The 23,561-nt window shown below is 54.8% G+C and overlaps 3 protein-coding genes across 3 annotated transcripts in view; all 3 read left to right on the plus strand.

The window, feature by feature from the left end:
• The first annotated feature begins 1,611 nt into the window (after nt 1-1,611).
• LOC136993300 (small ribosomal subunit protein eS4-like) lies at nt 1,612-6,913 on the plus strand. The gene is made up of 6 exons (XM_067304450.1): nt 1,612-1,623; nt 2,385-2,565; nt 3,245-3,342; nt 5,285-5,456; nt 5,957-6,114; nt 6,750-6,913. Exons 1-6 carry the CDS (start codon nt 1,612-1,614, stop codon nt 6,849-6,851), a joined length of 723 nt encoding a protein of 240 aa, XP_067160551.1. The 3' UTR covers nt 6,852-6,913.
• A 7,996-nt stretch (nt 6,914-14,909) lies between these two features.
• Nucleotides 14,910-20,211, plus strand: LOC136993301 (small ribosomal subunit protein eS4-like). The gene is made up of 6 exons (XM_067304451.1): nt 14,910-14,921; nt 15,683-15,863; nt 16,528-16,640; nt 18,583-18,754; nt 19,255-19,412; nt 20,048-20,211. Exons 1-6 carry the CDS (start codon nt 14,910-14,912, stop codon nt 20,147-20,149), a joined length of 738 nt encoding a protein of 245 aa, XP_067160552.1. The 3' UTR covers nt 20,150-20,211.
• Nucleotides 20,212-20,935: 724 nt separating this feature from the next.
• Nucleotides 20,936-23,561, plus strand: part of LOC136993302 (small ribosomal subunit protein eS4-like) — a 9,422-nt gene continuing 6,796 nt past the window's right edge. Inside the window, exons 1-2 of the mRNA XM_067304452.1 lie at nt 20,936-21,005; nt 22,667-22,677. Of these exons, the coding sequence (XP_067160553.1) occupies nt 20,936-21,005; nt 22,667-22,677 (81 nt within the window). The remainder of the gene's footprint in view (nt 21,006-22,666; nt 22,678-23,561) is intronic.

A 23,561-nucleotide genomic window follows, 5' to 3' on the forward strand; every position in this document is an offset into this window, starting at 1 on the left:
CAGTGCCCACAGGGAGCCCCACGGCGTGCCCTTGCAGAGTGCCGTGCGGAGCCGGTGGTCGGCCTGCCGGGCGGCAGGGACCTCCTGTTCCCTCCCAGCACCTGCCGCCTGCTTCTCGGCAGCTCCGGGCAGTCAGCAAGAGGCTTTGCCAGCGCCTCTGGTCAGCTCGGTACCTTTGTGCTGCTGTTTTCGGAGTCCTGTGAGCTCTCCGGGCGGGACAGCGGAGGCAGCCTGTCCCTCTGGCGGGACGAAGCCGAGCTCTGGCTCCGCTGCATCGCTGCGGGTGGCTCCTGGTTGCCCACCTGTGGGGAGGAGGTGCACGCTGGAAGTGGCTGTGATGGCACAAGCGGCGCCTGAAGTGCAGGAAACCCCAGCCCCGTTTCAAAGGGAAGCTCATGGCCGAGCACGGCCAGCCTGAGCGTGGCCCAGAGCTGCTCTCTGACAATCAGCGCAGAGCTGCAGGGGCTGTGTGTGGCTTGGGGCACCCACTGCGTCAGCTCTGCCCGAGAGAAAATCCCCAGGGCCCCGAGGAAACACGCCCTTGCCGCAGGAGCTCAGGGCTGGCTGGCTGGCTGGCACCAGCTCCCCTTCCCCACTGCCCTTGTGCTCTGCATGCAGGTCCCACGCCTGCTGCCTCCTCTCCCTCCAGCCCCATGGCTCACCTCGCTGCGCTCCCGCCTGCTGGGGTGCCCACCTGCGGGCTGGGAGCAGGGCTTCGCCTCCCGCTCCATGGGCATCTCCAAATACGCTGCCGGACACCTACCACACCGGCACCAAGAGGAGCTGCTCCCTCCTTGACGGAGTCGCTCTCCTCAGAGTGGGGACCCCGGGGCGCTCTGGCCCTGGCAGGTCACCACGGGGACGCCCCTCTCACAATGGCCTTGTGGGCACGATGCCACCGCCATCACAGAGCCCTGGCCGTCGCCGTGGGGACCTGCATGGCCTTGTGTGGGCAGTCGCTCACGGGGACTCCCCATCACTGCGTCTTTGCCTCCAGCCCTCTGGGCCCAGTTCCTGAGCCCACCTGGGAGATGGTGTTTGGGGAGCAGGAGGAGTTTTCCTCTCCCCAGCTCGGTGCTCCCCCGTGCCTTTTCCCCAGTGGGGCTGGCACAGAGGGAGGGAGCAAGGGAGCCACAGGTGCCACCCGAGGAGTTTTCTGCCAACTCTGGTCAAGCGGGCAAACCACTGGCAACTCTTCTACTCCTCTGTCTGACAAATGCAGCCCCAGAATGCACCTCCCATGCCAAGGGAGTGAGCTGCTTGCTCCCGTTGGGACTGGAAGCAGGCCCATGCAGATGGGCTGTAGTACTTCCTGCCTCCTGAGGAACAGGAAGGTTTAAATTGTTCCTTCCAGTGAAGAGCCTGGATGCTCTTGGAGTGAAGGCCATTCGATGTTGTAAGGGGGCATTGGAGAGAATTGACCCAGCGCAGCGGTTTTGCTGCAGGGAGCACAGGCTAGCAGTGAGAGCTGGGCTTGCAAACAAATGAGACAAATGTGCCTGTGGCTATGCTCTCAGCTTGGAAATAAAGGCCTAGCTGCCACACCATTTGCCCCATGGCCAGCCTTCCTGCTGGGGGATAGCCCACAGGCCTGATGGTCTCTCCTGTTAAATGACTGTTGATGTAAGTATGTAGGTCTGCTCCCTTCCCAAGGATCTCCTTGATGCAAGGTTTGTTTTCAGCCTTCCCCACCTGGCCAGCCTGCAGCCTGCAGCTATAGGTCTGCAAGAGATCCTTGTTTCACTCAGCTCTGTGACAAGCGCGCTCTTTGCAGCGATGGCATCACCTCCAAAAGATAGCAAAGGCCTTCCCCAGCTTGTCCGCAGGTGCAGAATTAGCTGAGCATCTCTGGCCAGGTCCTTGGACTGGTTTGAGTCCTACCTCATGACTGGATAGAAACACTGCCTTTCGCTGGGTGCCTGTCGCAGGCAGTAGGAGTGGTGCTGCTCTATTTATTTCTGCACCACTCTCTTCCTGTTGTGCCCCTGCAAGCTGTAACTTGCCACCCTGACACAGCAGCCTTCAGGCTTGTTTCCAGGCCTACCTTATATAACCTGTCGAGGGCCACACAAGACAAGGGACACACTGTCACTGCCACAGCTTGGCACAGCAGCTCAAGGCACTGTGGCTCCCCAGCAGCAAACTGAGGCAGTTTGGTAGTGTAATGGGGAAGGGGGTATCTGCTGTCAGATATTCTGTGAGTAGTTCTTCTGTTTCCTCTTGCTCGTAAGGAGTAAAGCAGTGAGGTAGTAAGGCTTGGGCTCTCTGCAGCAGTCGTCAGATGTCCTGAGAGGTGTTGGAGTGCTTTTATTCCTATGGAAAGTGACGCTTGATAGCTGCTGGTACGTTTGAGCAACCAGAGTAAGACTTTTTTCTGTTTGCAGGCACCCCGTCCATCTACAGGCCCTCACAAGCTGAGGGAGTGCCTTCCACTCATCATCTTCCTGAGGAACAGACTGAAGTATGCCTTGACAGGAGATGAGGTCAAGAAGATCTGCATGCAGAGGTTCATCAAGATAGATGGCAAAGTTCGCACAGACATCACCTATCCTGCTGGCTTCATGGGTTAGTGAAGAGGGTTGGGGCACATACTAAATTTGGTGAGCAGTTGTGGAGGATCCACGCCGGAGCAGGTACACCCCTGAAGGGACTGCAACCTGTGGAGAAACCCACGCTGGGTTTTTGTCCCCAAAGTCAACGTTTTTATTTATTATATTATTTAGAATCTTTTCCTTCAGGGACATGTGCAAGGCATCTGCTCTGCAAAAGGAATGCTGATGTTTTCTCAGTTTTCTGAATGCCATGACCTCTTCTCAGGAGACTATTAACAGTTTTGCTTCCAGTTCTCTGACTGGATCACCAGTGGGGAGAGTGCTTCTACAAATGCATCCTAGTTTTAGAACTTATTGAACAAATTGCATAAAGCTGCTGCTCCAGATTCTCTTGGCATGACAAGTGACTATAGCTATTAGCTTCTCTCTCTTGACCTGTTTATTGCTGTGTTTTTCCTTTGTTGGAGTAGACTGGTAAACTACAGATATTTCATGGGGCTGTTCTGGTACACCGGGGGGAATGTTTTGTGAGGCTGGCAAGATTTGGAGGAAAGGTGCTTTCTAAGTTTGCCTGAAAAAAACTACATAAGCAGTTGTTACAATTTCATTTATAGTTGTGCTCTGCTATGAATATCAACTGTATGTATGAATACTTAAGTGTTAACTCATTTTATTTCTATCTCTGAAATCAGATGTCATCAGCATTGAGAAGACAGGCGAGCATTTCCGCTTGGTGTATGATACCAAGGGCCGTTTTGCTGTTCACCGTATCACAGCTGAAGAGGCCAAGGTGAGGGGCTTGATCTTGGTGTAAACGTGGACCACACTGGGTTTTGCTGGGGCAGTGTCTCATGTCTGGTATCTCCTGAATAGGAGCTGTTTTCTCTTTTCCCTGAGAGCTCAGTCTGTGACACCTTTCAGGAGACTGGGGAACATCTCCTTTCTTGGTTAGGGTATGGAGTCTTCAAGGAGGAAGGTCTGTAGGTGATGTGAGGGCAACTTACAGCCCTCTGCGTAGGGGTGTTTGGTGCTTGAGTGATTGCTGTTGGCATGGGTTGGAGTCCTTTTACGGGCAGTTTTCTCCAAGCCCTTTTAGGTTGATGGGCATGGCTTTACTGTGGTTTAGCAAGCCTTAATGTAGAGCAGCACAAGGTAACAGTGATCAGAAACTGTGGAGACCTCGTTGCTGCTGTACTGCCCGTGGTGCAAAAGCCAGACTGTCTTAATTGAAGTTTTGCCTTGTGGGCCCCTGAGGGTCTGATGATAGTGGAAGTGCTGCCCTGGCTCTGCCTCCAGCTGGACAGTGGGGGCCTTTCTGTGTCATACCTGCATGTATGTTGCTGCTTCAGTATTCTTGCAAGCAACAGGTTAGTTCTTGGATGTGCTGAATGCTTGCAGTACTTGAACGGACAAAAGCATTTGAATCCTAGGACCACTTTGATACAACACAAAGCAAAGCTGCTGCTTGTGCGTCTTTCAGTTGAGCAGTTAGAAGTGGAGTATCCAGCATAAAAGGCTCTGCAGGCATGAACTGCTCAGAGACAGAAATGAGGTGGTTCTGGAAACAAGCTTGCCCCCAGGCAGGAGCTGGTTTCCAGAGGCAGTTACTTGATGCTTTGAGTCTTGTTGATCGAGCAGTGACAAGCTTCATACACTTAGCCTTTTGGTTGAAGCTCTGAGGGGCTGTGTGTGCACACACAGCTTGTCCCCTTTATGGTCATCCAGAGGCAGAAAGGGCCTTAAGTTGAATGGAACAGGTTGAAGCAGTACTAGTTGTGAGGACTTTGCTTTGGCAGTGCTTTTCAAAGCTTGCTTGTGAACTTCTGGACCGGCTTTGGTGTTGAAAAGGGTTCTTGAACTCTTCTAGAACAGACGCAGGAAGGTATTTATAAAACTGCCCTCTGTCTACAAGTGACTCCTCTGTACAGTTCCTCAGCCCAAGTGTGTTGGTGTTTCTAAGCTGCAAGCCTGCACTCTGGTTCATGTGCCCCAAATGGAAGGCTATACAGGCACACAGCGATGCTGAGGGGAGGGCTGTCTGGTGGGCTGCTATGCTCTCTCTGGCTGTGCTGGGAGTGGCTCCGGCATGTGTTTGTGGCCCTGGGATTTATTTTTCTCTCTGGCTACCAATCTGTGTTGCACCATGAGTCCCAATGTGGATGTGAAGGAGTTCAAGTTAAAGGCTGCAGGGAGAGCAGACTGTCTTTGAGAAGGGGTACAGATTTCTTGTAGGCCCTGTGGAAAGGCAGCCTTTGCCTCCCCTGTGTGACCAACAGGGCTTTCAAAGCAAAATAAGGCAACTCCACCTTTGCATATGCTTTCCTAGGAAAATGCATCCAGTGTTTGCAGGGAGACCCGAGCCCTGAGCGGGAGTCTTCAGAAGGGTTGGCATTTGTTTGCAGTATCAGGTTGTGTGCTGGTACTGATATGATTTCTTGGGTAGCTATAGAAAGCTGTTCCCAAAACACGGGTATTTTCTGGTGGGGCCGTGGCATAGTTGCGTGGCAGCCTTGCGAGAGGAATTACTGGGGCTGTGAACTGAGCAGCAGTGAGTTGCTGTCTGGTCTCCTCTGGGGATCCCAAGTCCTGAAATGTGTCGGAATGCTTTGCTTGGGGACTGAGGCCTGGTGTGACTGGCAGGCTTTCTGAAGGGGAGGACATGTGCGCAAGAGTGCCCTGGGCTGTGGTGCAGCTCTCTGCCTCAGCTGAGCAGAGTTGGCTTTTGTTTGCAGTACAAGTTGTGCAAGGTGAGGAAGATCTTTGTGGGCACCAAAGGAATCCCTCATCTGGTCACCCACGATGCCCGCACCATCCGCTACCCAGACCCCCTCATCAAGGTGAATGATACTATCCAGATTGACCTGGAGACAGGCAAGATCACAGACTTCATCAAGTTTGACACAGGTAGGTCTCACCTCCTCTGTCTGTAAGGTACTGTGTTCTCCAGAGGCATTGCTGGTGGAGAGCAGTGTGGAAGTTAGCTGCAGCTGCTGGGCACCTTCCCTTTGAAGCAGAGATGGCAATGGTGGCAGCCTTGTGAATGGCTTTGTTGTTTCTATGAGGCATCTCCAGCTATAACTGCAGTTGGGATTCCTGTTGGAATGAGGATCTGTCAAGCTACTTGCCCAGTAGTAAAAAAGGCCTTTCCTTGGTGTTCACGCAAGTGATCAAGTGATAGGGAATGTTTTTTATAGGCCTTGGGGCTTCACTGGAGCGTGCCAAGGTTCCCGCAGGATGTAGGCATTAAAAGTTGTGCCCTTGTGTTCTGGTGGCCGCTTTGTGTCCCTGTGCTGCTCTGCCCATGGCGTTCTTCTGCAGCAGTGCTCCTGAAGGACCCGTGTGGAAGTGGTTCATCTTGGCACCTTGTGCAAACTCTTGTCTCACCAGCCTTTCCTTTGCCTTAGGTAACCTGTGCATGGTGACTGGTGGTGCCAACTTGTGCCGTATTGGTGTGATCACCAACCGGGAGAGACATCCTGGCTCATTTGGTGTGGTTCATGTGAAGGATGCCAATGGCAATAGCTTTGCCACCAGACTCTCCAACATCTTTGTTATTGGCAAAGTAAGTGTGCACAAACAAAAGGAGGATTGGTCCCCTCCTGTTGTTGGGGGCTGCTGGCTGAAGATGGGAGTTGTTCCTGTCTTCTGTAGACAAATGCCTTCCCACTCTGGATGCCTGCAGAGTGAAGCTCCAGTTGTGGCATCAGCCCTGGCTCTGTTGCCTGTGGTTCTGTCTTCTGCAGGCTGATGGGTCTGGGAAGGGGAGGTTGCTGTAAATTTAGAAGGGATGGCGATGTTTTCAAGAAAAAGCCGTGTGGCTTTTTAAAGCACGTTAAAGTTTGGAACTGTGCCTTTCAGGTGGTGATGCAGTCTTGGCAATGACTCGAACTGAGAGTCCCGAGAGGCCTTTTCCTAAGACTTCTTCTGTTGCCACCCTTTGTGGCCTCTTTTGTTCAGGCTCTGAAAGGGCTGTTTTGGTTTTAGCTAAAATGCCTTCCTCAGGGATGTAAATAAAGCAGTAGTAGACTTTTACACTGCAGTTCCCCACTGGGCTTCTATTGGGCAAATGATGTGGCTATTTCTGTCTGGCCAAGCTCCAGGAGGATCAGGATTTTGCTCCTTTTTCTCCCTGGGAGGGCAAGCTCTGTTCCTCTCTGGGTTTCTTGGTATGATGTGTTGTCTTCTTCCTTGCTTCAGGGCAACAAGCCTTGGATCTCCCTGCCCCGTGGAAAGGGGATCCGCCTGACCATTGCTGAAGAGAGAGACAAGAGACTGGCAGCCAAGCAGAGCAGTGGGTAACTCCAGCTTAGGCGCAGCAGCAGACCTTTCTATTTGTCAATTAAACTGTTTACCAAACTGAAGTTTGTAGGTGTTGTCCTTCCTCTGCACTGAGTCTTGTTCAGTCTCGGTCTGAGAGCTGACTACTCTGCTGGCCTCCAGGGACAGACCTCTCCCTCCTGTTCGGTCCTGGAGGCTTGTGCTCCATCGGCTATAGTCCCAACCATGGATGCTGTCTGGAAAGACATGTTGGCAATGCTATGACTCTTTGCAGGAGGTCTGTCCCTTCCAAACAGAAAGGATTTATTTGGGAATGACTGGCTGCTTTTGCATGGGTGCTGGGCCCCAGTGGGGAAAAAATATCAGGAGGTGTAACCCAACTGGCTTGAGGTGGTGGCAGAAACCCTATTTGCCCTGCTGTTGCATTGCTGCCTCTGCCTGTGGGCAGAACCAAGGGGCTAAAGCTATGGAAGGGGCTCAGACCTCACATGGCAGCAGAAGGGTTGCGGGGGACTCAAGTATGGCGAGTCCGAAGGGACAAAGCACCTGGCGTGTTTTGTCCATTGTTGCCGGGAGTGGGGGGTGGGGGGGGGGCCTTCCTACTGTGGGCTGTCAGTAACATTAGGCTAGGCTGGTCCTGAGCTTTGCTGGGGGATTCCTTAGCTCGCAGCTTACCTGGGGAGGGATGGAAACCCAGAAGTGCTGGGAGGGAGGCTGTGAGAAGTGAGCAGCAAGACAGTGCAGACTCACAGGCCTGGATGGCTGAAGAGCAGAATTTGGCCCTGAAGGGCCAAGTGGCCCAGGACTATGATCTCCAAGGAGCACTTCTTCAGGCCTGCGGACAGTGAGGCATCAGCACTGGTAGAGGAAGATCAAGGTGAGAAGCATTGCAACTGGAGGGACAGGAGTCTGTGAAAGCAGGCAGGATGCAGCTGAAGGTGCATGGGGAAGCTGGCTAATGTCATTGCAAGGCCCCTTTGTGTGATCTCTGAAAGGTCCTGGCGATCTGAGGAGGTTCTTCGGGGCTGGAGAAAGGCAAATGTCACAGACATCTTCCAGAAGGGCAAGAAAGAGGATGGGAGGAACTAGAGCCTGCGCAGTCTGACATCAATCCCTGAGAAGGTGATGGAGCAAATCCTCCTGGGAGCTGTCTCCAGAGAAACGATGGCCGCGAACAGGCTTGGGAAGAGCCAGCAGGGATTTACCAAGGGCAAGTGGTTGCCAGGCAGACCCTGACGCCTTCTCTGATTACCTGTGGGGATGAGAGGAAAGTGGTGGAACCTGGTCTTTTGCAAGCTTTCCAGCCCAGTCCTCCACAGCCTCCTTATCACAGAAGAGTTGTGGTTGGAAGGGACCCCTGGAGATCATCTGACCCAACCCCCTGCTTAAGCAGGGTCGCCTAGAGCAGGTTGCCCAGGACCGTGTTCAGTTGGGTTCTGAATATCTCCAAGGATGGAGTCTCCGCTAACTCTGGGCAACCCATTCCAGTGTTAAACTACCCTCAGAGCAAAAACTTCTTTTCTTCTTGTATTTGGAAGGAATTGCCTTCTGGTTCAGTTGGTGCCTGTAGTGGTGTCCAGTGACAGGACAAGACACACAGAATAGGCTGGCCTCATTCCCTTGACACCCTCCCATCAAGTATTTATGCACACTGAAAAAATCCTCCCTGGACCTTCTCCAGGCTGAAGAGTCCCCTAGAGGGGATGCCTCACCTTCCTTCAGCTGCTGGCAGCACTCTTCCTGGAGCAGCCCAGGATACCATTGACCTTTTGTTGCAAGGGCAGGTTGCTGGCTCATGTTCAGCTGGCTGTCCACCGGTATCCGCAGGTCCTTCTCTACCAAACTGCTCTTGAGCTTGTCGGCCTCCAGCCTGTACTGGTGCCTAGGGTTATTTCTCCTTAGGGGCAGGACTCTGCACTTCCCTTTGTTGAACTTTATGAGGTTCCCGTCTGCTAGTTTCTCCAGGCTGTCGAGGTCCCTCTGACTAGCAGTCCAACCCTCTGGTGTATCAGGCACTCCTCCCAGTTTTGTGTCATCAGCGAACTTGCTGAAGGTACATTTGGTGCCATCATCCAGGTCATTAATGAAGGTGTTAAACTGTTTTGGCCCCAGTATCAACCACTGGGGGAGGCCATTAGAGGCTGGCCTCCAGCTGGATGTGCTGCTAACCACACCCCTCCGAGCCTGGCAGTCCAGCCAGTGTTCTGTCCACCTCACTGACCACTTATCTAGCCTGCACTTCACCAGCTGTCTACGAGGAGGTTCTGGGACACAGGGTGTCAAAAGCCTTCTTAAAGTCAAGATAAGCAGCATCTACTGCTCTCCCCTCTTCCACCAAGCCACTCATTTCATTGTAGAAGGCTATCAGCTTGGTTAGGCATGACTTCCCCTTCATATAGCCATGCTGACTAGGCCCAATAACCTTCCAGTCCTTCACATGCCTGGAAGTGGTAGCCAGGATTTCTTGCTCCAAAACCTTCCCAGGGCTCGAGCTGAGGCTGACAGGCCTGCAGTTTCCTGGATGCTCCTTCTTCCCCTTAGAGCCCAAACAGGTGAGAGATGGGCTGGATATGTGACAAGGAGATGGGTGCAAAACTGACTGATCATTTGCTTGGGTTCCTCCCCTAGGCTCAACGTGGGAGAGACTGCATCTGGGACTAGTATGGGGCTCTGCTGCCTCTGACAGACACAGACGCGCTGGAGCAAGCCCATCAGAGGCTCCCAAGCTGGTCGGGGGCTGGAGCACCGGGGGTAGGAGGAGAGGCCAAGGGCGCTAGATGGGTTTGGCTTGGAGAAGAGAAGGTGCGGGGGGATGTTACTGCTGCCTGCAAGTGCCTAACGGGAGGGTGGGGAGAGGGTGGAGCCAGAGCCTTGGCAAGTTGCAACTTGGCAAGTTCCCGGGGACAGGGTGGGATGCAATGGCACGGGTTGCATCATGGGAAATTCCCATCAGAGGTAGGAAGAAACCACATAGCCTAAGGGTGGTGCAACACTGCAGCAGGGGCCCAGGGTCATGGGGGAATCCATGCTTGGGGACAGTCACACCTCGATGGCGCCAGGCCTAGGGAAAGCTGACCTGGCAGCAGGTGGGAGCAGAGATGTTCAGAAGCCCCCTCCCGCCCCAGCCGCTCTGTGTTTCTGTAGCTCAGTGAACGGATTTGTCTCCAGCTCTGTCTGGCTTCACTGGCATTGCCTGCACTGGTCTGCCTCTTGAGAGGTCGCTGACACCAAGCAACAGAGCGGAAAAAGCTCCCCAAGTTTTTATTGCAAGCAGAAGTTGGCCATACCCTGACAAGTGCTTGTGTGTGCATCTGCGTGTGTAGGACATCTGTCCTTGAAGGCCCCCGTCTGTGGCAGGGTTGTTGGGTCTTCCTAGCGGCAGGAGTGCTCTGGGGCAGTATTTCTGTCGCCCCCAGGACAGAGCGTGGCTCTGGCTGCCCATCTAAGCCAGCAGGTCCTCTTTACGTGCCATGAGCTGAGGCTGGAAGTGGCACGTGCTCTGGGGCGAGCTGAACACCTCCGGCGCGATCGCGTGCGTCTGTGCTGCTCTCCCTCCTTTGCGCTCCTCATCGACAGGAACAGCCGCGATGTCAGGGGAGGCACCTGGCACTTGTGTCCCGGCCCCGTCCCTCTCGCTGCCCCGTGAGACAGCTGCAGGAAAAAGCTCTGCGCAGAGCCCGAAGCAGTGTCGTGAGGAGCGAGGGTCGTTGCCTGGGAGCCGGTGGGTCTGGGAGAGCAGCGATGGCTGTGGGAGGAAGGAGAGGCGTGGGTGAGGGGCTGTGCGAGCGCAGGACAAGCACCTGCTGCCCCCTGCCACCAAGGGCTTTCCCAAGACGTTGTGGCTTAGTGCAGCCGGCCTCAGTGCCCCTTGCTGGGCCAGGCTGGGCCTTCTGCCCACAGAATGGCTCTCGACTCGCATACGTACCTGGGTCACCTTCTGGCATGTCTCTGGAGGAGGAGGATGGATTTGCATCCACTTTGTGCTCAGAGGGAAACTGCAAGGGGAGAGTAAAAAAGCAGAGGTGAGTGCCATCAGCTCACAAAGCTCAGGGGACTGGTGGCCTGGCATGAACGGGGGGAAATGGTACACGGCGTGGGGATGCTGCGAATGGCCGCGAATGGCCAAGGGAAGGGTCCTGTGACTGGTGGGCCAACGGGACAAGGCTTGTGATGGGGCTGTAACAGCAGGGCTGGGCTGGAGGCCGTAAAGAGCAGGGCGGCAAACGGCGCCAGAGGAAGGGGGCTGGCAGGGTGGGTGTGGGAGGTGGCTGCTGCTGTGGCCGGCCCTTTCCCTCCTCGCTCTGCATCCATCCCCCAGCTAGAACGCAGTGCAGGGCGTGGAGGAGGTGTCAGTCCTTGTGTCTTAGGTGGGCTGGAAAGGAGAGCACCAGGCATCTCCCCACCACGCACACCCCAGGTGGACCTCACATGTCTGCTCCCTTTGATGGTCAGTGCTGGCCACCTGCTCCTTGCTCACCCGGTGTGGAGGGCCTCCAGCCAAGGGCGAAGATGCTGGTTTTGCTTCTGGGGAGCCTGACGTGGGGAGGGGTGCACTGGTCCCCTCTTGCCGAGAGCCTCCGGCCAAGGGTGAATCTTCTGCCTCGGCTCCTGTGGCCACTGCCTGGGGCAGAGGCGCGCACTGTGGGTTGCCGGCTGCCTCTCTGTCAGCATCTGTGGCCTCGCTGTCAAGCGAGCAGGGCACGTCCTCGTGGCGCGTGTGTGTCCGCGCCAGTAGGCTCTGGAGGCTCGGTCGGACCCAGATCACATAGACAGAGTCAGATTCCTCCAGCTGCTGCTCTTCTGGCAGGTCCTTGTCAGCATCCTGCTGCCTCGCTTCCTCCTCTGTGGATCCGCCTTGCTCTTCCTGCAGCGCTGCCTGGACTCTGGTCCCTGCCGCTTCCTCCCGCTCCTCCTTCAGAGGCTGCTGTTGTGGGCCCCTTGCTGTTGGTGGCCGTGCTAGCCCTGCTGGCCTTCTGCCTCTGCCCAGGAAAGCTGGCACGCTTGCCCCCACGAGCATGGGGAGCAGGTCCTTGCTGAGGCGCCAGGGCTGTACTTTTGGCACGTGGCGCCGTCTGGTCCTGGGCTGTGCTTGGCAGGGGTGCCGAACTGAGCGTGTGTGCCACCAGCCCCTGTGGCGCAGCCACACTGAGCTCCTCCGCAGCTGCATGCGCACGTGGTAGTGCCTGCTGGCTCTCCTGCTCATGTCCACGGCTAAGTTCAAGGCTGCAGAAACGAGCGAGTCGACTGAGTGCTCAGGAGAGGCAGCAGATGGTGTGGGGCTGTGCGGAGCAGGGCCTGGGCTCTCAGCCCTCCCTGCGATGTCCAGGTCACGGAGGGGCTGACCAAGGGCGGCCAAATCAGGCAGGGAAGACGATGAGGAGTCGGCTTGGGCCATTTCCCTGTGGGGCCCGGCAACGCTGTCTTCTGCAGAGCCATGCGGTACCTCAGTGAAGGAGAGGCTGGAGCTGGGGCTGGTGCTCTCGCTGCTGGTGAGTCCAGCCTCCTCTGCCACGACCCTGCCACTGGTCTCCAACGGCAGGCGATCGTCTGCGGCAGAAGATGGTGTTTCCCCGTGTGATGTCCCAGCAAGAGGCGCTTGCACGCTGGGAGGCTGCAGGTCTCCGCTCTTTGACGCTGAGGACTCGCTCAGGATTGAGTCGTGGCTGTGCACCCTCGCGTTGCGGGCCTGTGGCAGACTTGGCAGCACGGGGTATCTTGTCCAGGACTTGTCCCACTCCATGGATGCTGGGCCACCTTGGCTTGCCCCTTCAGCAGTGCTCTGGGCTCCCTGGAGAAGGGAGTGTCCTGAAGGCTGCTGGCTGATCGGGGGAAGAGTGATCCTGCTGCCGTGGCCTTGCGATGGCCTTGGTGTTGCCAGTGCTGCTCTGGAAGAGCTAGGCCTGGCCTCTGGCGTGGCGGGGAAACGCTCTTCCCTTGCCCTGGTGAGAGCAGAAGCACCCTGCTCGAGTAGTCGAAGGGGAGCACCACTACCAAGTGGGAGGTTTTCCCTGCTGTCATCTTCGGTGAAGTTCTCAGCAGGCCATTGAGGTGCATCAGGCCTGCCTCTGGCAGAGCATCCCGAGGATGTTGGCAGAGCGGGCAGCTTGAGTAGACTTGGAGATGCTGCCATTTGACCTCTACCTGTGTGCAGGGACACATCTGCCTGGGCTGCTGCCCTGGTGGGGAGAGGCAGCAAGCATGGCACAAGTGGCACCTCTTCACTTGTAAAACTCCCGCAGGGCAGGGCCTCCGCGTGCTCCACCCTGACCGTCTGCAACAGAAGGCAAGGAGAAAGGCCGAGTTACTGCGGTGCTTTCTCCCACGCGCTCCTTCCTTCCCTCCCAGCTGGCAAACCTCCCTGCTGGGAGCCCCAATGGCAGCGCTCAATCACGCGGGCGGCTGCCACCCTGCTCCCAACCACAGGCTGCAGAGGGGGCTGGTCAGTGCCGGGCAAGGGACAGGCAAAGGCAGTGCCCACAGGGAGCCCCACGGCGTGCCCTTGCAGAGTGCCGTGCGGAGCCGGTGGTCGGCCTGCCGGGCGGCAGGGACCTCCTGTTCCCTCCCAGCACCTGCCGCCTGCTTCTCGGCAGCTCCGGGCAGTCAGCAAGAGGCTTTGCCAGCGCCTCTGGTCAGCTCGGTACCTTTGTGCTGCTGTTTTCGGAGTCCTGTGAGCTCTCCGGGCGGGACAGCGGAGGCAGCCTGTCCCTCTGGCGGGACGAAGCCGAGCTCTGGCTCCGCTGCATCGCTGCGGGTGGCTCCTGGTTGCCCACCTGTGGGGAGGAGGTGCACGCTGGAAGTGGCTGTGATGGCACAAGCGGCGCCTGAAGTGCAGGAAACCCCAGCCCCGTTTCAAAGGGAAGCTCATGGCCGAGCACGGCCAGCCTGAGCGTGGCCCAGAGCTGCTCTCTGACAATCAGCGCAGAGCTGCAGGGGCTGTGTGTGGCTTGGGGCACCCACTGCGTCAGCTCTGCCCGAGAGAAAATCCCCAGGGCCCCGAGGAAACACGCCCTTGCCGCAGGAGCTCAGGGCTGGCTGGCTGGCTGGCACCAGCTCCCCTTCCCCACTGCCCTTGTGCTCTGCATGCAGGTCCCACGCCTGCTGCCTCCTCTCCCTCCAGCCCCATGGCTCACCTCGCTGCGCTCCCGCCTGCTGGGGTGCCCACCTGCGGGCTGGGAGCAGGGCTTCGCCTCCCGCTCCATGGGCATCTCCAAATACGCTGCCGGACACCTACCACACCGGCACCAAGAGGAGCTGCTCCCTCCTTGACGGAGTCGCTCTCCTCAGAGTGGGGACCCCGGGGCGCTCTGGCCCTGGCAGGTCACCACGGGGACGCCCCTCTCACAATGGCCTTGTGGGCACGATGCCACCGCCATCACAGAGCCCTGGCCGTCGCCGTGGGGACCTGCATGGCCTTGTGTGGGCAGTCGCTCACGGGGACTCCCCATCACTGCGTCTTTGCCTCCAGCCCTCTGGGCCCAGTTCCTGAGCCCACCTGGGAGATGGTGTCTGGGGAGCAGGAGGAGTTTTCCTCTCCCCAGCTCGGTGCTCCCCCGTGCCTTTTCCCCAGTGGGGCTGGCACAGAGGGAGGGAGCAAGGGAGCCACAGGTGCCACCCGAGGAGTTTTCTGCCAACTCTGGTCAAGCGGGCAAACCACTGGCAACTCTTCTACTCCTCTGTCTGACAAATGCAGCCCCAGAATGCACCTCCCATGCCAAGGGAGTGAGCTGCTTGCTCCCGTTGGGACTGGAAGCAGGCCCATGCAGATGGGCTGTAGTACTTCCTGCCTCCTGAGGAACAGGAAGGTTTAAATTGTTCCTTCCAGTGAAGAGCCTGGATGCTCTTGGAGTGAAGGCCATTCGATGTTGTAAGGGGGCATTGGAGAGAATTGACCCAGCGCAGCGGTTTTGCTGCAGGGAGCACAGGCTAGCAGTGAGAGCTGGGCTTGCAAACAAATGAGACAAATGTGCCTGTGGCTATGCTCTCAGCTTGGAAATAAAGGCCTAGCTGCCACACCATTTGCCCCATGGCCAGCCTTCCTGCTGGGGGATAGCCCACAGGCCTGATGGTTTCCCCTGTTAAATGACTGTTGATGTAAGTATGTAGGTCTGCTCCCTTCCCAAGGATCTCCTTGATGCAAGGTTTGTTTTCAGCCTTCCCCACCTGGCCAGCCTGCAGCCTGCAGCTATAGGTCTGCAAGAGATCCTTGTTTCACTCAGCTCTGTGACAAGCGCGCTCTTTGCAGCGATGGCATCACCTCCAAAAGATAGCAAAGGCCTTCCCCAGCTTGTCCGCAGGTGCAGAATTAGCTGAGCATCTCTGGCCAGGTCCTTGGACTGGTTTGAGTCCTACCTCATGACTGGATAGAAACACTGCCTTTCGCTGGGTGCCTGTCGCAGGCAGTAGGAGTGGTGCTGCTCTATTTATTTCTGCACCACTCTCTTCCTGTTGTGCCCCTGCAAGCTGTAACTTGCCACCCTGACACAGCAGCCTTCAGGCTTGTTTCCAGGCCTACCTTATATAACCTGTCGAGGGCCACACAAGACAAGGGACACACTGTCACTGCCACAGCTTGGCACAGCAGCTCAAGGCACTGTGGCTCCCCAGCAGCAAACTGAGGCAGTTTGGTAGTGTAATGGGGAAGGGGGTATCTGCTGTCAGATATTCTGTGAGTAGTTCTTCTGTTTCCTCTTGCTCGTAAGGAGTAAAGCAGTGAGGTAGTAAGGCTTGGGCTCTCTGCAGCAGTCGTCAGATGTCCTGAGAGGTGTTGGAGTGCTTTTATTCCTATGGAAAGTGACGCTTGATAGCTGCTGGTACGTTTGAGCAACCAGAGTAAGACGTTTTTCTGTTTGCAGGCACCCCGTCCATCTACAGGCCCTCACAAGCTGAGGGAGTGCCTTCCACTCATCATCCTCCTGAGCAACAGACTGAAGTATGCCTTGACAGGAGATGAGGTCAAGAAGATCTGCATGCAGAGGTTCATCAAGATAGATGGCAAAGTTCGCACAGACATCACCTATCCTGCTGGCTTCATGGGTTAGTGAAGAGGGTTGGGGCACATACTAAATTTGGTGAGCAGTTGTGGAGGATCCACGCCGGAGCAGGTACACCCCTGAAGGGACTGCAACCTGTGGAGAAACCCACGCTGGGTTTTTGTCCCCAAAGTCAACGTTTTTATTTATTATATTATTTAGAATCTTTTCCTTCAGGGACATGTGCAAGGCATCTGCTCTGCAAAAGGAATGCTGATGTTTTCTCAGTTTTCTGAATGCCATGACCTCTTCTCAGGAGACTATTAACAGTTTTGCTTCCAGTTCTCTGACTGGATCACCAGTGGGGAGAGTGCTTCTACAAATGCATCCTAGTTTCAGAACTTATTGAACAAATTGCATAAAGCTGCTGCTCCAGATTCTCTTGGCATGACAAGTGACTATAGCTATTAGCTTCTCTCTCTTGACCTGTTTGTTGCTGTGTTTTTCCTTTGTTGGAGTAGACTGGTAAACTACAGATATTTCATGGGGCTGTTCTGGTACACCGGGGGGAATGTTTTGTGAGGCTGGCAAGATTTGGAGGAAAGGTGCTTTCTAAGTTTGCCTGAAAAAAACTACATAAGCAGTTGTTACAATTTCATTTATAGTTGTGCTCTGCTATGAATATCAACTGTATGTATGAATACTTAAGTGTTAACTCATTTTATTTCTATCTCTGAAATCAGGTGTCATCAGCATTGAGAAGACAGGCGAGCATTTCCGCTTGGTGTATGATACCAAGGGCCGTTTTGCTGTTCACCGTATCACAGCTGAAGAGGCCAAGGTGAGGGGCTTGATCTTGGTGTAAACGTGGACCACACTGGGTTTTGCTGGGGCAGTGTCTCATGTCTGGTATCTCCTGAATAGGAGCTGTTTTCTCTTTTCCCTGAGAGCTCAGTCTGTGACACCTTTCAGGAGACTGGGGAACATCTCCTTTCTTGGTTAGGGTATGGAGTCTTCAAGGAGGAAGGTCTGTAGGTGATGTGAGGGCAACTTACAGCCCTCTGCGTAGGGGTGTTTGGTGCTTGAGTGATTGCTGTTGGCATGGGTTGGAGTCCTTTTACGGGCAGTTTTCTCCAAGCCCTTTTAGGTTGATGGGCATGGCTTTACTGTGGTTTAGCAAGCCTTAATGTAGAGCAGCACAAGGTAACAGTGATCAGAAACTGTGGAGACCTCGTTGCTGCTGTACTGCCCGTGGTGCAAAAGCCAGACTGTCTTAATTGAAGTTTTGCCTTGTGGGCCCCTGAGGGTCTGATGATAGTGGAAGTGCTGCCCTGGCTCTGCCTCCAGCTGGACAGTGGGGGCCTTTCTGTGTCATACCTGCATGTATGTTGCTGCTTCAGTATTCTTGCAAGCAACAGGTTAGTTCTTGGATGTGCTGAATGCTTGCAGTACTTGAACGGACAAAAGCATTTGAATCCTAGGACCACTTTGATACAACACAAAGCAAAGCTGCTGCTTGTGCGTCTTTCAGTTGAGCAGTTAGAAGTGGAGTATCCAGCATAAAAGGCTCTGCAGGCATGAACTGCTCAGAGACAGAAATGAGGTGGTTCTGGAAACAAGCTTGCCCCCAGGCAGGAGCTGGTTTCCAGAGGCAGTTACTTGATGCTTTGAGTCTTGTTGATCGAGCAGTGACAAGCTTCATACACTTAGCCTTTTGGTTGAAGCTCTGAGGGGCTGTGTGTGCACACACAGCTTGTCCCCTTTATGGTCATCCAGAGGCAGAAAGGGCCTTAAGTTGAATGGAACAGGTTGAAGCAGTACTAGTTGTGAGGACTTTGCTTTGGCAGTGCTTTTCAAAGCTTGCTTGTGAACTTCTGGACCGGCTTTGGTGTTGAAAAGGGTTCTTGAACTCTTCTAGAACAGACGCAGGAAGGTATTTATAAAACTGCCCTCTGTCTACAAGTGACTCCTCTGTACAGTTCCTCAGCCCAAGTGTGTTGGTGTTTCTAAGCTGCAAGCCTGCACTCTGGTTCATGTGCCCCAAATGGAAGGCTATACAGGCACACAGCGATGCTGAGGGGAGGGCTGTCTGGTGGGCTGCTATGCTCTCTCTGGCTGTGCTGGGAGTGGCTCCGGCATGTGTTTGTGGCCCTGGGATTTATTTTTCTCTCTGGCTACCAATCTGTGTTGCACCATGAGTCCCAATGTGGATGTGAAGGAGTTCAAGTTAAAGGCTGCAGGGAGAGCAGACTGTCTTTGAGAAGGGGTACAGATTTCTTGTAGGCCCTGTGGAAAGGCAGCCTTTGCCTCCCCTGTGTGACCAACAGGGCTTTCAAAGCAAAATAAGGCAACTCCACCTTTGCATATGCTTTCCTAGGAAAATGCATCCAGTGTTTGCAGGGAGACCCGAGCCCTGAGCGGGAGTCTTCAGAAGGGTTGGCATTTGTTTGCAGTATCAGGTTGTGTGCTGGTACTGATATGATTTCTTGGGTAGCTATAGAAAGCTGTTCCCAAAACACGGGTATTTTCTGGTGGGGCCGTGGCATAGTTGCGTGGCAGCCTTGCGAGAGGAATTACTGGGGCTGTGAACTGAGCAGCAGTGAGTTGCTGTCTGGTCTCCTCTGGGGATCCCAAGTCCTGAAATGTGTCGGAATGCTTTGCTTGGGGACTGAGGCCTGGTGTGACTGGCAGGCTTTCTGAAGGGGAGGACATGTGCGCAAGAGTGCCCTGGGCTGTGGTGCAGCTCTCTGCCTCAGCTGAGCAGAGTTGGCTTTTGTTTGCAGTACAAGTTGTGCAAGGTGAGGAAGATCTTTGTGGGCACCAAAGGAATCCCTCATCTGGTCACCCACGATGCCCGCACCATCCGCTACCCAGACCCCCTCATCAAGGTGAATGATACTATCCAGATTGACCTGGAGACAGGCAAGATCACAGACTTCATCAAGTTTGACACAGGTAGGTCTCACCTCCTCTGTCTGTAAGGTACTGTGTTCTCCAGAGGCATTGCTGGTGGAGAGCAGTGTGGAAGTTAGCTGCAGCTGCTGGGCACCTTCCCTTTGAAGCAGAGATGGCAATGGTGGCAGCCTTGTGAATGGCTTTGTTGTTTCTATGAGGCATCTCCAGCTATAACTGCAGTTGGGATTCCTGTTGGAATGAGGATCTGTCAAGCTACTTGCCCAGTAGTAAAAAAGGCCTTTCCTTGGTGTTCATGCAAGTGATCAAGTGATAGGGAATGTTTTTTATAGGCCTTGGGGCTTCACTGGAGCGTGCCAAGGTTCCCGCAGGATGTAGGCATTAAAAGTTGTGCCCTTGTGTTCTGGTGGCCGCTTTGTGTCCCTGTGCTGCTCTGCCCATGGCGTTCTTCTGCAGCAGTGCTCCTGAAGGACCCGTGTGGAAGTGGTTCATCTTGGCACCTTGTGCAAACTCTTGTCTCACCAGCCTTTCCTTTGCCTTAGGTAACCTGTGCATGGTGACTGGTGGTGCCAACTTGTGCCGTATTGGTGTGATCACCAACCGGGAGAGACATCCTGGCTCATTTGGTGTGGTTCATGTGAAGGATGCCAATGGCAATAGCTTTGCCACCAGACTCTCCAACATCTTTGTTATTGGCAAAGTAAGTGTGCACAAACAAAAGGAGGATTGGTCCCCTCCTGTTGTTGGGGGCTGCTGGCTGAAGATGGGAGTTGTTCCTGTCTTCTGTAGACAAATGCCTTCCCACTCTGGATGCCTGCAGAGTGAAGCTCCAGTTGTGGCATCAGCCCTGGCTCTGTTGCCTGTGGTTCTGTCTTCTGCAGGCTGATGGGTCTGGGAAGGGGAGGTTGCTGTAAATTTAGAAGGGATGGCGATGTTTTCAAGAAAAAGCTGTGTGGCTTTTTAAAGCACGTTAAAGTTTGGAACTGTGCCTTTCAGGTGGTGATGCAGTCTTGGCAATGACTCGAACTGAGAGTCCCGAGAGGCCTTTTCCTAAGACTTCTTCTGTTGCCACCCTTTGTGGCCTCTTTTGTTCAGGCTCTGAAAGGGCTGTTTTGGTTTTAGCTAAAATGCCTTCCTCAGGGATGTAAATAAAGCAGTAGTAGACTTTTACACTGCAGTTCCCCACTGGGCTTCTATTGGGCAAATGATGTGGCTATTTCTGTCTGGCCAAGCTCCAGGAGGATCAGGATTTTGCTCCTTTTTCTCCCTGGGAGGGCAAGCTCTGTTCCTCTCTGGGTTTCTTGGTATGATGTGTTGTCTTCTTCCTTGCTTCAGGGCAACAAGCCTTGGATCTCCCTGCCCCGTGGAAAGGGGATCCGCCTGACCATTGCTGAAGAGAGAGACAAGAGACTGGCAGCCAAGCAGAGCAGTGGGTAACTCCAGCTTAGGCGCAGCAGCAGACCTTTCTATTTGTCAATTAAACTGTTTACCAAACTGAAGTTTGTAGGTGTTGTCCTTCCTCTGCACTGAGTCTTGTTCAGTCTCGGTCTGAGAGCTGACTACTCTGCTGGCCTCCAGGGACAGACCTCTCCCTCCTGTTCGGTCCTGGAGGCTTGTGCTCCATCGGCTATAGTCCCAACCATGGATGCTGTCTGGAAAGACATGTTGGCAATGCTATGACTCTTTGCAGGAGGTCTGTCCCTTCCAAACAGAAAGGATTTATTTGGGAATGACTGGCTGCTTTTGCATGGGTGCTGGGCCCCAGTGGGGAAAAAATATCAGGAGGTGTAACCCAACTGGCTTGAGGTGGTGGCAGAAACCCTATTTGCCCTGCTGTTGCATTGCTGCCTCTGCCTGTGGGCAGAACCAAGGGGCTAAAGCTATGGAAGGGGCTCAGACCTCACATGGCAGCAGAAGGGTTGCGGGGGACTCAAGTATGGCGAGTCCGAAGGGACAAAGCACCTGGCGTGTTTTGTCCATTGTTGCCGGGAGTGGGGGGTGGGGGGGGGGCCTTCCTACTGTGGGCTGTCAGTAACATTAGGCTAGGCTGGTCCTGAGCTTTGCTGGGGGATTCCTTAGCTCGCAGCTTACCTGGGGAGGGATGGAAACCCAGAAGTGCTGGGAGGGAGGCTGTGAGAAGTGAGCAGCAAGACAGTGCAGACTCACAGGCCTGGATGGCTGAAGAGCAGAATTTGGCCCTGAAGGGCCAAGTGGCCCAGGACTATGATCTCCAAGGAGCACTTCTTCAGGCCTGCGGACAGTGAGGCATCAGCACTGGTAGAGGAAGATCAAGGTGAGAAGCATTGCAACTGGAGGGACAGGAGTCTGTGAAAGCAGGCAGGATGCAGCTGAAGGTGCATGGGGAAGCTGGCTAATGTCATTGCAAGGCCCCTTTGTGTGATCTCTGAAAGGTCCTGGCGATCTGAGGAGGTTCTTCGGGGCTGGAGAAAGGCAAATGTCACAGACATCTTCCAGAAGGGCAAGAAAGAGGATGGGAGGAACTAGAGCCTGCGCAGTCTGACATCAATCCCTGAGAAGGTGATGGAGCAAATCCTCCTGGGAGCTGTCTCCAGAGAAACGATGGCCGCGAACAGGCTTGGGAAGAGCCAGCAGGGATTTACCAAGGGCAAGTGGTTGCCAGGCAGACCCTGACGCCTTCTCTGATTACCTGTGGGGATGAGAGGAAAGTGGTGGAACCTGGTCTTTTGCAAGCTTTCCAGCCCAGTCCTCCACAGCCTCCTTATCACAGAAGAGTTGTGGTTGGAAGGGACCCCTGGAGATCATCTGACCCAACCCCCTGCTTAAGCAGGGTCGCCTAGAGCAGGTTGCCCAGGACCGTGTTCAGTTGGGTTCTGAATATCTCCAAGGATGGAGTCTCCGCTAACTCTGGGCAACCCATTCCAGTGTTAAACTACCCTCAGAGCAAAAACTTCTTTTCTTCTTGTATTTGGAAGGAATTGCCTTCTGGTTCAGTTGGTGCCTGTAGTGGTGTCCAGTGACAGGACAAGACACACAGAATAGGCTGGCCTCTTCCCTTGACACCTCCCATCAAGTATTTATGCACACTGAAAAAATCCTCCCTGGACCTTCTCCAGGCTGAAGAGTCCCCTAGAGGGGATGCCTCACCTTCCTTCAGCTGCTGGCAGCACTCTTCCTGGAGCAGCCCAGGATACCATTGACCTTTTGTTGCAAGGGCAGGTTGCTGGCTCATGTTCAGCTTGCTGTCCACCGGTATCCGCAGGTCCTTCTCTACCAAACTGCTCTTGAGCTTGTCGGCCTCCAGCCTGTACTGGTGCCTAGGGTTATTTCTCCTTAGGGGCAGGACTCTGCACTTCCCTTTGTTGAACTTTATGAGGTTCCCGTCTGCTAGTTCTCCAGGCTGTCGAGGTCCCTCTGACTAGCAGTCCAACCCTCTGGTGTATCAGGCACTCCTCCCAGTTTTGTGTCATCAGCGAACTTGCTGAAGGTACATTTGGTGTGCCATCATCCAGGTCATTAATGAAGGTGTTAAACTGTTTTGGCCCCAGTATCAACCACTGGGGGAGGCCATTAGAGGCTGGCCTCCAGCTGGATGTGCTGCTAACCACACCCCTCCGAGCCTTGGCAGTCCAGCCAGTGTTCTGTCCACCTCACTGACCACTTATCTAGCCTGCACTTCACCAGCTGTCTACGAGGAGGTTCTGGGACACAGGGTGTCAAAAGCCTTCTAAAGTCAAGATAAGCAGCATCTACTGCTCTCCCCTCTTCCACCAAGCCACTCATTTCATTGTAGAAGGCTATCAGCTTGGTTAGCATGACTTCCCCTTCATATAGCCATGCTGACTAGGCCCAATAACCTTCAGTCCTTCACATGCCTGGAAGTGGTAGCCAGGATTTCTTGCTCCAAAACCTTCCCAGGGCTCGAGCTGAGGCTGACAGGCCTGCAGTTTCCTGGATGCTCCTTCTTCCCCTTAGAGCCCAAACAGGTGAGAGATGGGCTGGATATGTGACAGGAGATGGGTGCAAAACTGACTGATCATTTGCTTGGGTTCCTCCCCTAGGCTCAACGTGGGAGAGACTGCATCTGGGACTAGTATGGGGCTCTGCTGCCTCTGACAGACACAGACGCGCTGGAGCAAGCCCATCAGAGGCTCCAAGCTGGTCGGGGGCTGGAGCACCGGGGGTAGGAGGAGAGGCCAAGGGCGCTAGATGGGTTTGGCTTGGAGAAGAGAAGGTGCGGGGGGATGTTACTGCTGCCTGCAAGTGCCTAACGGGAGGGTGGGGAGAGGGTGGAGCCAGAGCCTTGGCAAGTTGCAACTTGGCAAGTTCCCGGGGACAGGGTGGGATGCAATGGCACGGGTTGCATCATGGGAAATTCCCATCAGAGGTAGGAAGAAACCACATAGCCTAAGGGTGGTGCAACACTGCAGCAGGGGGCCCAGGGTCATGGGGGAATCCATGCTTGGGGACAGTCACACCTCGATGGCGCAGGCCTAGGGAAAGCTGACCTGGCAGCAGGTGGGAGCAGAGATGTTCAGAAGCCCCTCCCGCCCCAGCCGCTCTGTGTTTCTGTAGCTCAGTGAACGGATTTGTCTCCAGCTCTGTCTGGCTTCACTGGCATTGCCTGCACTGGTCTGCCTCTTGAGAGGTCGCTGACACCAAGCAACAGAGCGGAAAAAGCTCCCCAAGTTTTTATTGCAAGCAGAAGTGGCCATACCCTGACAAGTGCTTGTGTGTGCATCTGCGTGTGTAGGACATCTGTCCTTGAAGGCCCCCGTCTGTGGCAGGGTTGTTGGTCTTCCTAGCGGCAGGAGTGCTCTGGGGCAGTATTTCTGTCGCCCCCAGGACAGAGCGTGGCTCTGGCTGCCCA

Source organism: Apteryx mantelli, chromosome 13 (assembly GCF_036417845.1).
Source record: "Apteryx mantelli isolate bAptMan1 chromosome 13, bAptMan1.hap1, whole genome shotgun sequence".
NCBI lineage: Eukaryota > Metazoa > Chordata > Aves > Apterygiformes > Apterygidae > Apteryx > Apteryx mantelli.